This window comes from Leptinotarsa decemlineata, unplaced genomic scaffold (genome assembly GCF_025532065.1).
Source record: "Leptinotarsa decemlineata unplaced genomic scaffold, Ldec_3_MD MMD2_tig00026316_RagTag_RagTag, whole genome shotgun sequence".
Lineage (NCBI taxonomy): Eukaryota > Metazoa > Arthropoda > Insecta > Coleoptera > Chrysomelidae > Leptinotarsa > Leptinotarsa decemlineata.
In genome coordinates, this window is record NW_027412685.1 from 808,141 (window position 1) to 825,541 (window position 17,401).

The 17,401-nt window shown below is 34.5% G+C and overlaps 1 protein-coding gene across 1 annotated transcript in view; it reads left to right on the forward strand.

Moving 5' to 3' along the window:
- AstC (Allatostatin C) overlaps nt 1-14,548 on the forward strand; it is a 68,738-nt gene extending 54,190 nt beyond the window's left edge. The window contains exons 2-3 of the mRNA XM_023163664.2: nt 9,531-9,658; nt 13,923-14,548. Of these exons, the coding sequence (XP_023019432.2) occupies nt 9,542-9,658; nt 13,923-14,111 (306 nt within the window). The 5' untranslated portion in view covers nt 9,531-9,541 and the 3' untranslated portion in view covers nt 14,112-14,548. The remainder of the gene's footprint in view (nt 1-9,530; nt 9,659-13,922) is intronic.
- Nucleotides 14,549-17,401: the final 2,853 nt, after the last annotated feature.

Consider the following 17,401-nt stretch of genomic DNA (forward strand, 5'->3'; position numbering starts at 1 on the left):
TTATCATAAAAATAATCCCAACAGTTAGCTTTAGCGATACAGCATCGTCCTCTTCACTTCAAGGATCAAATGTTAATGCCCATGAAATTGTCAACTCAGATAGTTCAAATATATTACAAGAATCTTCAACATCGCATGGTATAAATATCAGCAGATGTTCTGATTGTAATTTTCATATTGATGTTCATAAATAATAGTAATAATGTATACAATATTGTATACAAATGTATTGTATACAATACATTTATAACATAATTTGATTGTATTCATATCTATTTTTCATAATAAAACTTCCTTGAAAATTGAATAATTATGTTTTTCATAGCTATTTGGTAGGAACAAATCGTATTAAAAATACTTCCAACAGTGTTAAAAATATTTTTAGTACCCTACTTTGTAAACATTATTTTTAATACTATTGACAACCATTAAAAATGTGACTTTTAATGGAAGTTGTACAAAAAACTAGTTACTCAGGCTATTCACCGAGTAGAATTTCATCTTCTACCGAAACTGGAAGTTTTGATCCAATTATTAATTCAAATCGATTATGACAAAGTCTACTCAACTCCAGTGATACTGAGAGTTGTGATGGAACGGGTCGAATAACATATTTTATGAAATTTTCGCAAATCCTAACAGGATTTTGTAAATTGTTGAGATGAAATTGCACAATAAAAATGTGTCATTTGATGTTGCAAGTTATTTATGGAGGACAAATAATGAAGAAGAGTGTGTGTAATATTTTGTATTGGTGAATTAGCCCAATTACGAAGTATGCAGTTTCTTGGGATTCAATTCATGCTATTCAGAAGGTAATTAAGAGTTCATTTATATTATTCCTACAAGAAACCTGAAACAAGCAATGCTGAAAACAATACCCAAGCAAAACTAGTTGTAAGATGTCAAACTATACATTTAACTCCGCGTATTACCTAAGAACAGAGGAGATGATGTTGGTTCTCTGCATTTTCGTAAGTTTCGTTTAGGAAATCTCTTGTCCGCTTCTCCATTATCCATTAATAACACCGAACACTGGTGAGGAACTTTGTAACACAATATATGCATTAGTCAACCCTGTAAAGACAATCCCACTCGGGGGGTTAGTGTTGCTGGTTATATTTTCAATCAAACATAAGTCTGCTGACATATAGGCTTATATTACATACGGCTCAGAAAATGTTCCGCTATTCACAGACTAAATTATCAGTCTTTGTTATACTGAAACAATGCCGAGAAAGCCCTAATATGGAAGCAGTTTTTTCCAAGAGAAAAATATAATGGGAAAAGGCCTTATTCCTTTGATAATGGATTTGTTTTCACATAAGAAAGTTTTCTATAGATCCAAGGGTATTTATTCCAGTAACAGAAATGAATAATCGGATGATCTGGGAAATAACACAATTCCATATGTACCTTCCAGAAAGTATTAAACAAGTTTTCAGTATTATAGGAAAAGTATGTTGCCCCATCAATGACAAATATATATACTTGGAAAGTATCTTTGGGTGATTTGCACATAACACATGAATACAACTCAATAAAAATGTCAGCAATTAAAAGAATCATTCTGAAGGATTCCTGGAGATTTTATTTATATTATAATACAATCAGAAAATTGCCTCAACAGGATATCAGTTTTTTATCACCTACTTTCTGCCTTTTTATTTGATATTGTTGAGAACATACACGAATTTCAAAGTAGAAATACTTCTAATATCTCAATATGAAAAAAAATTCATAAATTTTACTCTTTTACATATTCAACTCATATTCAACACCTCTCAATAGGGATTTACATATATAATTGATATTTTTTTTGATTACATGATGAATTTCTCCTCACACAACTAATACTTGTGTAATTGTGTTATTTGAATTCGAAGTTTAATATAGTGACATTGGATTTTCTCATTGTTATGCATACATCAACAGCAGATGTCTCTGATCACACCAGAACTGTTCCAATTGTTTCCTAACATCAACATGGACCAATAAAAAAACTTTTTCTCTAACTGAATTCCATGACAGGTGTCGGTGTCATGTTTCTTGTCTGATAACTGATCTATGATCAGGGTTAAAAATAATTAAATTACTAACATTGAATTAAAAAATAGGGGTTGGTGAAAGAAGGGTGAGAATTGAGAGTTGAGATAAATAGATAAGTACTATTCTGATCATTCCTATATTGATTTCAATTTAAGAGCTACCGGTAGACAGCTGTTTCAGCCTATTGGCATCGTCAGTACCGGTCAGACGGTCCTCGATTGAAGACAAAATGTGAAAAACCAAGAAAACTGCTTAATAAAAATAACTGCGTAAACGCAACCGAGACATAAGTGCAACCACCTATTGGTGTGACACCCAAGTCAACTTGCCAAGTTTTTATGTCAGTGTTGGTGGTTTGACCAATCAACCGACAACTGCGGTAGGAGAAACTTGGAAGCTAACCTAAAATGCCATCGGAAAACGAATCCACATATTTCTAGAAATGATATGAAATCGAGAAAGGTTAATGCAGTCAGGCTGCTGGAAAATAATTTCATGAAAATCAAAAAATATATAGATAAGTACTATTCCAATCATACCCATATTGCTATTGGGCATCGTCAGTACCGGTTGAGAACTGTGCCAGCAAGATACTAATTTAAAACTCATCAATCAACTAGTTATCGCTTGAGCATTATGTTGTCAAATTTTTTCAAAATTCATGCATGAAATCTAACACAGCCACATTTTTCTCTATTAAGAAATCCATATTTGAATTTGAATAGGTTGTTTTTGTTCATGTGTAGAGTAACATATAGTTACATATATAGACCAAATCAGGTTATTAGAGTTCGGCAGAACCGTACTGTTACCATCTGAACTGAAAGACCACTCACCATACAAACTAATCGGCTTCGTTAGGAAGCTGACTATATTTGGTTGAGTGTGAATAGGTTTGAGCCACAATAAACCCTCACGGGTTGCGGTGGAGGGTCAAATAGAACTATTCACTTTGGACCTAACCTAACCTAACATATAGTTATTTTCTCATCATATGGTTATGATTTACGATATAAATGAGAAGTATACACTTTAGACAAAATACATCTTCGATATGTAAATCTAACTTGATAGTTCGTCATAAGGATCTCCTGAGGACGCTGGGTTAGGTTAGGTCCAAAGTGAGTGAGTTTATTCGACTCTCCACCGCAACTCGCAAGGGTTTATTGTGGCTCACACCTATTCACACTAGACCAAATAAACCTTGCTTCTTAACGGAGCCGATCAGTTTGTATGGTGACTGGTCTTTCAAGTCAGATGGTAAGAGTACGGCTCTGCTGAATTCTAAAAACCTGATTCGGCCCCCAGCGGGGCAGGCAAAAAGTATATGCTCTGATGTTTCACAGTTTTCCAAACAGAGGCGACACGTAGTGTCTTCTGACAGTTCAAATCTCTGCATATGATGATTCAAATGACAGTAATCTGTGAGAGAAGGCCTGTTAGACATCGTAGTTCATCCATACTGTAGTCCAACAACTCTTTGGTATAAAGCTTCGAAGGGTGAATAAACACCTTGGAGTGAGCCAATCCTGAAAGATTCTGCCAGAAGTCCATAAATCTTGCCATTCAGATGTTCAATGTTTGTTTGGCAAAGCCTAAAGCGATGCCAATGACAGGTTCTGGTCTGATGAAGCTGTTTGTAGCACCCTCCTTTGCAAGGGAGTCGGCAGCCTTATTGCCTTCCAGGCCAGTTTGGCCAGGAATCCAGACTAGACACAATCTGTTAGGTCTTCCTATCGAGGAGAGTCGTTTATGGCAATTTACTACCAGTTTAGACGTTGCTGGGTAGGGGCCAAGAGCTTCCAATGCCGGTTGACTGTCCGAGAATACTTTTATTGACTTGTGTATGAGGTTGGATTCTTCCAATCTCTCCGCACAGAATTCAATAGCGTAAATTTCCGCCTGAGGACGCTAACTTGGTTAGCGAAACGCCCGTCGAGAGACCGTAATTTTTGTTCTGGTGTTGGGAAAGAGTTTTCAATAGATGTGAATCTGAATATGATTTTATAATCAGTTTTGTTGTGGGTTTATTTCTTGAAGATTTGTGTTTTGTAACTTTGAAAATTGTTCAGTGAAAAGTCAGTAAAGGAATACGGTTACAGATTGGAGATTGGTTGGATAGGTTTCTGGTTGGAGAATTGAAAGTTGTGGGTGTGAAATCAATGGGTTTTAAGAGTGGTAACTTTTGTATTGTTTGGCATATGAAAAGTGATTTTCGACTATTCCATACATGGGAAACATTAGTGACTCACAAAACTTTCTCTACCATGTTCCATCATATTTTTCACCAACATTCTGTCAATCGAACCCATCTTCATTTCTTCACACCAAATCTCTCAAAAATTAAACACAGTTCATTCCTAACTTCCGTAAATACACTTTTTCCTTCATCTTTCCTTTTCATGAACAGTGATCCACAGCACTTTCATCTCAAAGAATTGGAATAGAAATAGGTCCAAAAATCAGCATTTTTTCAGCAAGTAGCCTATTTTCATTATGTGAGCCCAGTTTTATAAAATTGAAGGATAAATATTTTTTTCTTATTGATGTCATACATGCTAACAAATTATGTCTGATAAATATACACTACACACTCAGTATTTAAAAATATCGGTCAAATATATATCTCAATATATTAAATTTCACCAGGCGTTTCTCACTTTCACTCGTAAATTAGTTTTGTGCAGTTTGACGATATTTTCTCTCAGTGAAGCGGATTGATTGATTTCTGAAGTTGAAAATTTTCATTATGGAGTATGCCTCTCGAATAAATCAAAAGTTTTTTCTGCGGAAACTTGTGTTAACTCAAATCAAGATAAGGGTTTGAATAATGGATATACTTCAGCTAATTGTGATTCATCATAATTTGTATTGATTCTTTTATGAGTTTCTCATCTCTAAAAAAGAAGTCTGATTGCATCTAAAAATAACTCAGTTTATGAGACAAACATATTTCCATTTCTAGAGTGGATTCAATAACTACAGGAAATATATACTTTCCTATTGTATAAAAAGTTTAGGAACCGCAAACGGATTGTTTGCTTCAGACTTCAGTAGGCTAAATGCTCAAAATCTATTGAATACCGACCATTTGATCAGGATTCAAGGTGCCTCTTTTTATTCCCATATAGAAAATTTAATATTTAAAAAAGATAGTTACAACGTACTGGAAGTCATATCATAAGTTACTTGAAGGCATCTGATATATGCACCAATATTATTCGTTATATAATAACGTTAAAGAGTCCTAATCTCCGAAAAAAAAACATCTTCAATACTCTTATTATGTTTTAACATACATCTTCAATGTATCTGAAAATTTGTATCTCTCGAGAAGAACAAAAGAAGAAAAAAGAAAAAATGTTTATTTCATATTATCTATAACAACTTGCTCACACTATCGATAAATCAGTAATCTTTTCCACACCTAGTTGATTGATATAGTAAAGAATTGAAACTTGAAACCAAAGGCTTTTATTGAGCCTGAAGTAGAAATTATATTTGTTACAAACACTCGGCGGTTTTAGTGTCCATTATATATGAAATACAGCCACTCAATTTATATTATTCATATACTTTCATTCAATTCATTCATTCATATTCACGTTATACTTTTTATACTTTATAGTTTATCGTGATTTTTTCCCAAAGGGACAGCCTGGTGCATGTGTCTGGCATTTTACATAATCTGGATTCCAGCAAAATGTATCCTTATCTCAGAAAGAACAGAGTGCTACAAATATGCTCGCTACTCAAATATTGTTCTGCTCCTTCGAGTGACTGAGAGACCTCAGGAAATACTTCACATAGAAGGCTAAAGAATAATATGTTTTATTCATTCATTCATTCCTGATAAAGGCAGATAATGGGCTTCTAAAGTTGGATTGTCCTACTTAAAAAAACTCATGGTGCCTATATAGAAATCAAAAGTTCTCATCTCACGAATCATGGCAATTAACTGTCGGAGAAACCAATGAACTTGTCTTGGTTTCTCAAACTAGGTGTCTGTAAGAAGCTGCAAACATCAAACTTGCGGAGATTGCTTTACATTGCAAAATCATAATGATTAGTTAAAGCATTAAGTTTTCTTCAACAGTATAAAAGACTGGGTTCATTCAAGCATATCACTATTGACTTCATCAGGTCAAGTGATTGAAAATTGAAGAATCGGAGGTCTGCCAGGCTGGGGTCTCTATCACTCTCATCTACCGTAGCTTCATGATGGGAATGAGAAATCATGACATCAGATGCAGAGCTAGCTACAGAAACAATTATACATTCATTATAAGCGTTCTCAGTGCAAGAAAGATAGTGAATAATTCAAGAACAAACTCTCTACAAAAACGTGTAGATCCTTCATGAAAGTTACTTTCTGATAAAAACTGGAAGTTAATGCCCTTTCGGAACAACTACTTTCTAACATTGAATTACACGAAATAAAAAGTACTTTCGAAACGTTTACTTTTATATGAACATTACAACATGAAACTAACAGTAGGTTATGGCATTCATACGCTTTATTCGATTCAATCACACCAAAACTTGTTTTTCTCACTGCGGGATGAAAAGTTCGCTTTTCGTCTCCTGCATATGGGACAAAAGTGCCTCATTCTCACCCGGTTAGGTAACACTAACGCTCATGCTCATAACTTACCTTTTGTACAACTACCATAAAAAGTGACATTTTTAATGGTTGTCAAGAGTATTAAAAGATGATGTTTATAAAGTAGCGTGTTAAAAATATTTTTAACAGGATTTTTTTCTACCAAATAGCAATAAACAAAACATAATTATTCAATTTTCAAAGAAGTTTTATTATGAACAGTAGATATAGATACAATTGAATTTATTAAAAGTATTATATACATTAATTAAATTATTATTATTTATGAACATCAATATGAGAAGTACAATTAGAACAACTGCTGATATTATTACCTTGCGATGTTGAAGAGCCTTGTAATATATTTGAACTATTTGAGTTGACAATTTCATGGACAGTAACATTTAATTCTGGAAGTGAAGAGGACTTTGCTGTAACGCTGGGAATTATTCTTTCATCAATAGCTTTTTTATGAGAAATAGATTGATCGATGTAACCCTCAGCTACTGTTGTAGACTTCCATCCTCCTTGCTTCTTAATATCCGTTATACTTGCTCCTGACTCTGCTAACAAAGAAGCAGATGACCTTCTGAAACAGTGTCCTGTATATTCCTTTATACCTTTATACATTTATACCAACTAGGTTGGCACTGCATTCATAATTTGAGTATTTCAGAAAAAAACCTTGATGATTGATAACAGAAGGGCGTAATACAACGTATTTATTGAAATAGCCATTTTTTTTCCAACAATACAAAGAAGAATGATCTATTTTCATTTTTGTATTTGGAATTTAAACAATCAATGATTTATCCATTGAATGAAAGTCTTTTATTAATGAATGGCACAGCTGCTTTCAAAAAACCTCTGCGGGACTATTTAACTTTAAATGTCTGTATAGTATTGAAGAATATTTGTATCTGTAAATATTTGTATGGTGCTTCAACTTTTACTTTGTATGTTGTTTGTATGTTGCTATAAGTTTTATCTGTTTAGACATGTTTGTATGTTGCTATAAGTGATTAGACATAAGTATATTGTGGCTATTCCTATACAATGTAAATTGTCGATTGGAAAATGAAGAATTGAATTGATTCAAATTGAATCGAGCTTTTCATGCCGGTAGGCTCCATATATTCCAAAAATAGTAGCAATTTTCATTATCAAATATTTTTCATCGGGCGCCTCATTTATAAACCTCTGGACTTGTTCAAACGTAAGAGTTTTTGATTTTTTGTGTCTATAACTTTCATTTTTTCGCCTCAAGAATGCTATTGCTTTGAAATATTTGCTTGTATCAACACCATTATTGAGGAGCGCACTCGACTTTATCATTGAAAACTTGCTCCACAAAGTTGACGAGTTCCATATTATTGATTTCTCTTCTAGATCGGCTAAGAAGGTAGTTTCGCTGAAATTTTCATCGACGTTTTCAAGTCTACACCAGCTAAGAAAATTAGAATATGCGATGTCGTACTGCTGGGCCATTTTGTTCCTAAAAATTCAATTGGAGCTCTTTTTGCAACTTCTTCAATCGTCAGGAACACACAATTCCTCACTATTATTCTTCTCTATGCAAGAATCAAACACCAGCAAGAACTTTGAACGTGATTTTGAATAAAATGCGTGAGCTGTAAATAATACTGTTTGTTGGTAACCAGGAGATTCGGCGTCACCTGACACGACCACTTTATAACTAATGCGACAACATGAAAATAGTTAACAGACAAGAGATGACAAAATGTGTTTTCATAGAAATATTAAATTTATCTATTTTATTATAAAAACAGAACAGTTGTAAAAAAAACTTTGTATGATATTTGTGTTGAAAGAAAGTTTTATTTTGTTCGTGAAATTGCTCAACTCGCTACGCTCGTTTCGCAAACTTTTTCACTCACATTGGCAGTTCAAGATCTTCAAATGATGTGGTGCTGCAAGTTTTTCCGTGTTTTCTTGCAGCTGAAAAAGCAAATGTGCTACTGGAATCAATGACGTCGCCCCGGAGTGCCAATTAATTTTTGCAGTTCATAATTTCATGATTTGTACTCACAAAATAAAACCTTACTTTCTACACTCATTTCATTCTCGATAACCAAGCGACGAATTGTTTAACAAACTTTATGACAACTTCAAATACGTGACGCACCTAGGTGCATAATATACTAATTCTCTCTGAGGAACAGTTATTTTTTCAAACATAAGTCCAATGAAAACACTTTTTCCTTACTTTTTCTGTTTCTCCTTGTGCATTCTTCTGAAATAATACAATTGAGAATAATAGTCAATTGACCATGAGTTCCTATTTGCGCTCGAATTTTTATTGAAAATGGCAGCCTACTTCACATAATATTTCAAAGTTAATGTTGTTTAGGCAAATGGAAAAAACCCAGGAAACGAACGGAATGGAAATTACTTTCGGGCGAGAGCGAGATAAGATATTAGGCTGCTTCCTCTCCTATAAACTCCAGCAGCACCTGTATTTTTATTATGGCTGAAAATATATTGCAGTTCTAGCTACGTACGAACCATTAATCACATCTTTTCTATCTTGAATTATCGTTTTGACGAACATGTAATTTGACGTTATTCCATTTCACACTAAAAAGTCCCAAACAATTTAAATTCTCCAGATTCTCATCAATATTTCTGCTGTAAATCATTGTTTATTGTATCGGCGCACAACTGTGTGATGATCGATTGCTTTCATAAACAACATTATTTTTCTCGACGCCACCATATTGAAATGTAGCATGTAGCTCGGGAGTTACGTTTCGTATGGGACCAATTTCACTACTGACTGCCAAAAATAATAAACTTTATAGAAACAAAAGATTTGAGTGGTTTCATATATGTTCTAATTGTTTTTTTTCTGTTACAGATTTTATAGAAATGATGCAAGGCTTTCTCCATCTTTTTATGAAGGCTTTCTTGATTTTACTAGTTGCTGCGTTAACCACCTCCAATGCCAGGCATCTGGGAGAAAATAGTTTGCCAGAAAACAGTCAGGTTAGCCATTTGTAAACTTTCATGTGCCATTGTTTCTGATTGAAAACAAAATTCTTTCAATACATGCCGATTGACATTTAGAATGTATTTTTAAAGTAATGCAATATTCCCGGATTAACCTGGCTAAGGTGATTCCAAAAATGTATCAGAAATTGAATCCAGTCGAAACAAAAAATAATATCACAATTCATACCATATATTCAATTATACATAATTTTATCAAAGTTAATTATGCAAAATTGAATTATTGATATTCCTGATAATTAGTACAAATTTTTATATAATATAAACTTAATTTTCAATCCGCGTTTCACTGCATAGTAGCACCCTCAGTTGGACTGGTGTTCAAGACTACGTATATTGTGGAATTTTGTAATTATTGTCGTGACTAGTGTTAGTGATTTTCACCAAGTAACGGGTCATTGTATTCAAAATCCAAGTTTTTGTTCCATTCCAAAAATTCTGTATCCTGTACTAGTATGTCACATCAATCTGGACATAATTTGTGTTGTCCATGGATTGTTTGCCTCATGTATTCCATTAACTAGCCTGTCTCTGCATTACATGCAGTAGAGATCTCCAATATACAGCCCTTTTTTGTTCAGGTGTCGTCCCAATGGATAGTGTTAGTTCTGTAGTTCTCTTCACAAACAATCCCTTCATTAATTTCCACTTTTCAATGTGGTTCTGTATTGAAGATTTTGGTAACTCTACAAATGATCCAGGATCTACGAATGAAGTACATAATTTGTATCTGACACCTAGAATTGTGTCAATATTTCCATGTCGCCGGTTTCTCCAGTTCTTAAGAGACCAGTCTCAATAAAATTGTTAAATTAATCAGTACTACAAGTGCAGGCTGGCTGTCTGTGAAACTATTGACCTGCTAATTTTGCTAGGGTCTCAAATCATCCACAATGTAGAGGTTTTTTGCTGTTCTGGATGTACAACCTTCCATAATATGAAATAATTAAAGCTGAATCAATAATCTGCTGAAATGTAATAAAGCGCAAACAAAAAAGGTCACTCCGGAAAGTTACTGCGTAAAATGAACTACAAAAAATCCATTCATTCAGTTACTTGTGATATACCTGCCTACAATTTAAATAATCAATGTAGACAATAACATGCATAATTCGATGACATGTTGATGTTCAATATGTTTTACAAAATACATATTTTTTTTCTTTGTCAAAACTTTATTTACTTGTGATGCACTGTTTGGAACCTTTGTTGTTGTAATGAATGCTACTGGAGTTTTTTCCCATCACCACATGATCATCTTCAACAGGACTATCAAACTGAGTTTGATCTTCCTCTTGAAGATGATCACTTGGTGATCGAAACACGTATCTAGTTGTTGAAATAACGGTTTGGTGTTGGGTGACAGGCAATATCTGGTTTGTTGAAGGAGATACACAAAAATGTTTCATACAAAAGTTTTAGGAGTTCATGAGAGCTATATTTTGATATAATTTTTAAATATACAGGGCGTTTGGTGTAGGTGCTACAGATCAAAATTCCATTTTTTAAAATAGAACGCCCTGTATATCATTACATATTCAGATGCTACGTTAAATTTTGATATCATTTCATGTTTGGTTTTTGAAAATCGGTTACGGCGTTGTTGAGTTATTGCACTTTTCCTTAAATATAAAGTTTCAAAAAAACTTATTTACTCGTACACGAATCCAGTCTACATCTTTTATTAAATTGAACTAGACTACTACTGAATACAAACCATTATTCTCACCTCTACGATACGATATCGATATCAGTTGAATATAATATTGAAATTCTTGAGACTAACTTGAGGGTGATTTGCTTTATATTGCACAATTTCATCAAGTAGCTTATGCTTGTTGATGCCATAGTAACAAATGTTGTTGAATTGTATCTACTTGTCAGTTCGATTCAGTGATTCTTTGCAAAACAGTAACTGTGTTCTTTGTGCGAAAACTCCAGTATGCCTTTCGCGTTTAGTCCAAGTGATTGCATTGATATGTTATTAATTTTTGGGGAATGTCAGAAAAACTGCCGTCAAGCACAACGTCTATACCAAGAACGTTTTCCAGACAGACCCATTCCGTCACGAATAACTTTTTCGAGAGTTGTAGAAAATTGCGAACTGGGTCATTTCCTTCTACTATAAAGCATCGTCATCATACGAGATCTGTTAGAACTGAAGATTTAGAGATCAATGTGTTGGCTTATATTATTATTCATCCACATGATTCTATCCATACTCTTGCAGAAGAAGTCGGTGTGAGTAAATCTAATGTACAGAGAATTCTGAAAGAAAATAAATACCACCCATTCAAAATTCAGTTGGTACAAGGTTTGAACCTCACGGACTTTGAACGACGACTTGAATTCATTGCTTGTATTTAGGTAATATTACATGAAAGTCCTAACATATTCAGTCAAATTTTGTGGAGCGAATAATCGCGATTCCACAATAATGGAGTTGTGAATCGACATAACAGTCACTGTTGGTCTCAAGAAAATCCCCACTGGGTCCGCGAAAGTAATTTTCAAACTACTTGGGGTATTAATGTATGGTGTGGATTGTTCAATGGCCGCATCATAGGACCTTACTTTTTCAATGAAAATCTCAATGGATTGCGATATTTACATTTTCTAGAAAATGATTTGATGGAAGATATTCCCATAGCAGAACGACAAGGAATTTGGTGGCAACAAGATGGTGCTCCTCCTCACAATTCACAGGTTGTTACTGAATATCTGGATAGAACTTACCCAAATAGATGGATTGGTAATAAGGGTCCAATTCGGTGGCCGGCTCGTTCTCCAGATTTATCACCGCTTGATTTTTTCCTATGGGGTTATTTACAAGATATTGTTTTCACTACTCCCCCTTTGAATGTGGATGATCTGAAAATGAAAATTCGACTAGCGTGCAGTGATATTACGCCTGATATTATAAGAGCGATGCCTCTAATGGGCATCACTTTGAACAATTTTTATGACTTATTTCTAGGTGCCTACCATTCTTATGAAATGATTTATCAAGTTATATTATTTACATTGTTATTAATTAAAGATTTGTTTTCGAATACACCTCTTTCAATTTCGCAATTGTTTCATATTCAAAATGATTCCTGACTGAATTCCACAACTCAAAATTGAAACCATTACTTCGAACACCCAAAATTTTGACTAATTTTCATGTGATCTGATGCAGAGAGAATAATTGTATGAGATATTTTTAAAAATAATAGTCGTTCTCAAGACTTTACATTTTAAGCAATAACTCAACAACGCCGTAACCGAATTTCAAAAACCAAACATGAAATGATATCAGAATTTAACGTAGCATCTGAATATGTAATGATATTCAGGGCGTTCTATTGTATATATATATATATATATATATATATATATATATATATATATATATATATATATATATATATATATATATATATATATATATATATATGTTAGATAGAAGGTTTTCACGGACAGGAATATGATGAAATGATTCTTCGGGTTTATTCCGTGTAGTGTATTGTGATCCTCGGTGGGAATGAATTTCGCAACGTTTCGACAAAGTCTCATTTGTCATCCTCTGGCGATTTTTGTTAAGTGTTCGGAAATCATCTGACCCTTCTCAGGTGACTTCTTACTCTGTGGGTATAATGATTCTGTTACATATATACCGTTGGTTATTACCTGAATTTGGTACCTGTATGTTTTGGTACCTGAGTTCTTCTTCTTCTCGATATGACCTCTTCTCCCCGTTAAGGTTTGAAATGTTAGACCCTTCTCAGGTGACTTCTTACTCTGTGGGTATAATGATTCTGTTACATATATACCGTTGGTTATTACCTGAATTTGGTACCTGTATGTTTTGGTACCTGAGTTCTTCTTCTTCTCGATATGACCTCTTCTCCCCGTTAAGGTTTGAAATGTTAGATCGAATAAACCCGAAGAATATATATATATATATATATATATATATATATATATATATATATACATTTGAGTCCTCAAAATGATTTGATTGTAAATCATCCGAAAAAGTATAGATGTTATCGCCATACATTCGTTTAGACTATTTTGATCATTCAATCACACAAACAGAGATAATGATACTTACTACTGAGTCAAAAGTTATGCTACACGAGTAAAATTTGAGTTTATGATCGAAAACAAAATTGAGAAATTACTGAAATGACTTCTACCTCACCAATAAAATTCGACGTGAATTCTCGATTTGAAAATGTTTTTGTTTTTTCAGTTTATGGTAGACCCGGACAACAATCAATACGAACCCGGCATGAAACAGTGGCAGATGGAACTGATCGCACAAAAACTGGCAGAACTCAACAGTCCAATAGGATTTCAAAGAGATCTAAGGAGTGAAACCGAACGAAAACGTAGATTCAGAGCCTGCTACTTCAACCCGGTCAGCTGCTTCAAGAAGTAAAATATAAAAATATTTAATTGGTTTTGTATTTGGGAATTATTTTGGTAAAGCATTCAAAGGCACACAGGCATGAATAACTGTCAGAAAAATTCAACCTTCATAAAATGGTTCACTTTCTTCACACCCATTCTTCTGAGAATGAAAAAATCTGAATGAACCAAGACCATATTTTCAATATTCAAAAATAATGTTCAACTACTTTATACCAAAATAATTCTACATGTTTATTCGAATTGATCAGAGCTATGTAATATATCAGATGTTGAATGTGAAATTATTTTCAGTCCAAAGTTTTTCCAAAAGTATTACAAATCACCCGGAATATGATGATTTGTATTGATATTGATAACCACATATTTCGCGTCATTTGTACTGTTTCAAATTTTGATGTTTACTATGTAGGATATGATATGAAATTATTAAATTAATCAAAGCTATGGGCTATTTTATTTGAACTCTTTCGCAGATCACTACAACTTTGTTTAAATATGTTTAAAATACATATTTTCGGTTAACCAGCTATCGCACCCCTACGAACGACAACCCTCGAAGTCGAAACTTGTTCGAGGTAAGGACTAACGTGTACACGTGTACACGGCCGATTGACTGAGTGAACAAAGCACCCACGTCGAACCGCACGGCTACCGACCGATCAGGGAGCTCTGCAGTGTAAATTAGTTGTATTGACATTAGAGAGATGGCGGTATATTCAATTTTGGAGTTTGTGATCGTTAGAAGACCAGCAGCAGAAGCTCGAGGTTAGCCGCCAAAATTACGAAAGCCAACAATATCAGATGGACGATCCAAAAATTCCATCCATACAAATCACCAGAAGTTGATAGAATCTATTTGGTTTCACTATAAAAGGGACTTGACACATGGCAACAGTGGATATTACATACACCACGGAATTTAAATACCTGGGGGTGACTTTCGACCATGGCTTGAGAAAAAACTCCATTTCCAAGAAACAGCCCATGAGACCAGTATGATCCTGGGAATTTGCGAAAAAACTGAAGGTTCAACCTAAAAATGACACAACAAGGATGATGAGACCCATGATAATATACCTACAGTGTGTGAAAGCCAAATGGAATAAATTCATTATTTCGGTTACGGTACATATTTTAACGAAATCCCGAAACATGTCTAATTTAATTTGACATACATCAACGGAAAAATGCTACCCCTTGTGATATACCGTATGAAAGATCTCTTCATTCTCTATTCAAAAATGTTATCGTTTTCAAGTTTATTGCAACAATTAAGATAAAATAAATTAAAATTATGTGGTTACCGAAATTTGATCAAATACACTCGAAACTTATTGCAATATACTCAAAACGTATTTCATGTTGAGGTATTGATAATAAAAAAGTAAGCAAAAAACAGAGCAATGTCCTTTAAAAAACTGTAAATAATTTCCATGGCAGCGATAGTTTAAAACGCCTTGTCATTTTGATTTGTATGTTACAATATTAGTTGTCAGTATTTTAATTTAAGGTTGAAGTTCGTTAACTTCAAGTCTGACAAATAGTTTGATTAACGGAAATTTATAAAATAACAGTTTAACAAATAATTGGTTACGGAGAAAAAACCCGAACACAACAGGAAGTACCTCACCTATTTCATGAGAAATTTCCTAATTTATCGCCCATATCTCACGAAAGAATAAGCAAAATAGAGAAGCAGTTTCGCGAGCTTGGTCATGCGAGGCAGATAAAAAAAGCAGCTGCCAATGCAATGGGTGATGAAATCAAATTAGATGTGATGCTCGAGTTTGAGGAAAACCCACGTACATTGAGTAGACAGGCATCCACTACATTCAATGTTAGCCATCCATCGATAGTTAACTATTGAAAGAAAATAAAATGAATCTCTATAAAATGACACCTACTCAGGAGCTCATGGAAGACGATTTCATAAAAAATATTATTTTCGTGAGCAAACGATGGACATGTTGGATAACAATATCATCCAATTAGAAGGCGATATGTTTTCTGATGAGTGTACTTTGTCTCTTAACGGTCATGCTAATCGGCAAAATTGCTGCTACTGGTCAACGAAAACTCATCACTGGATGATAGAAGAACACACGCAATACCCTCAAAAGATTAATGTTTGGGCAGGGATTGTAAGAAACCATATCACTGGTCCTTTTTTCATCTAGGATAACTTGAATGACGATAATTATTTGGCACTACTTCAAAATTATGTCATTCCAAGTTTTGCAAATTTATATCCTGGTCTAGGAAACACTCAAGTTCCAGTGAATACGATAAGGTTTCAGCAGGATGAAGCACCACCACATTACCAAGTTAATGTCCGGCAATACCTCGATACAACATTTCCCAAACGGTGGATAGGGAGGCGAGGATCGATTGAATGGTCAGCGCGATTTACATCATTAGATTTCTTTTTATGGGAATATGTAAAGAGCAATGTGTAAAAAACTAAAACTTCAGATTTGGATGACTTAAAACATCGAATAACGCTTTCGATTAAGTCGGTCATGCCTGATATGTTAAATAATGTTAGTACCAAGACGTTCGTGTTGAACATTCCGAACATCTACTTAGTTAATATCCAGGCTACTAAGTCGCATTGAAAGTTTGGTATGCCTGAGTGAGACAGGAGCCATGAGAACGACCCCAACTGCAGCTCTTGATGTTTTGTTTGGATTTCCACCACTGCATACCTATATTGAAGAAGAAACCCGAATGGTGAAACACCGGCTGATACAGGAGCCAATTCGGAACAGCTAGCCGCACGGGAAAAAACCTGTAACTGTAGGCAAATTTAATACTGAAAATGTCAGTGGACAATATTGTCTCACAGGAAAATTTCAATAAAAGCTTCAAAATTCTGCTTCAACAAGCAGATAAGACTGGAAGAACGGTCCATTGGTTGGAGCGGCGGACAAAACTACTACAAAGAGAATAAGCTAGCCTATATGGATGCAGAGCGAAGACTCAGCCTCGGACAAAATTCAAGAGTGTTTCAGTCAGGAATTGCTACTCATAGCACTGCCTTAGCTCGCTCAATGAACTAGGCTCCCACATTAGAATTACTCTAGCCTAGATGCCTGGTTGCCCGGTTACGAGGAACACGAGGGCAAAGAGAAGGTCGATGATTTTGCTCGTTAGGGTGCATCCCAGGCCATGATATGTTCAGAGCCTTTCTGTGGAATGGCGAAGTCAAGCATAAAAACATCTATCATTTTGGTCATGCGAACCAAGCTTCCATGAATGAGGCTGACGGAAAAGTTCACAAAGTAAACCTTACCCAAA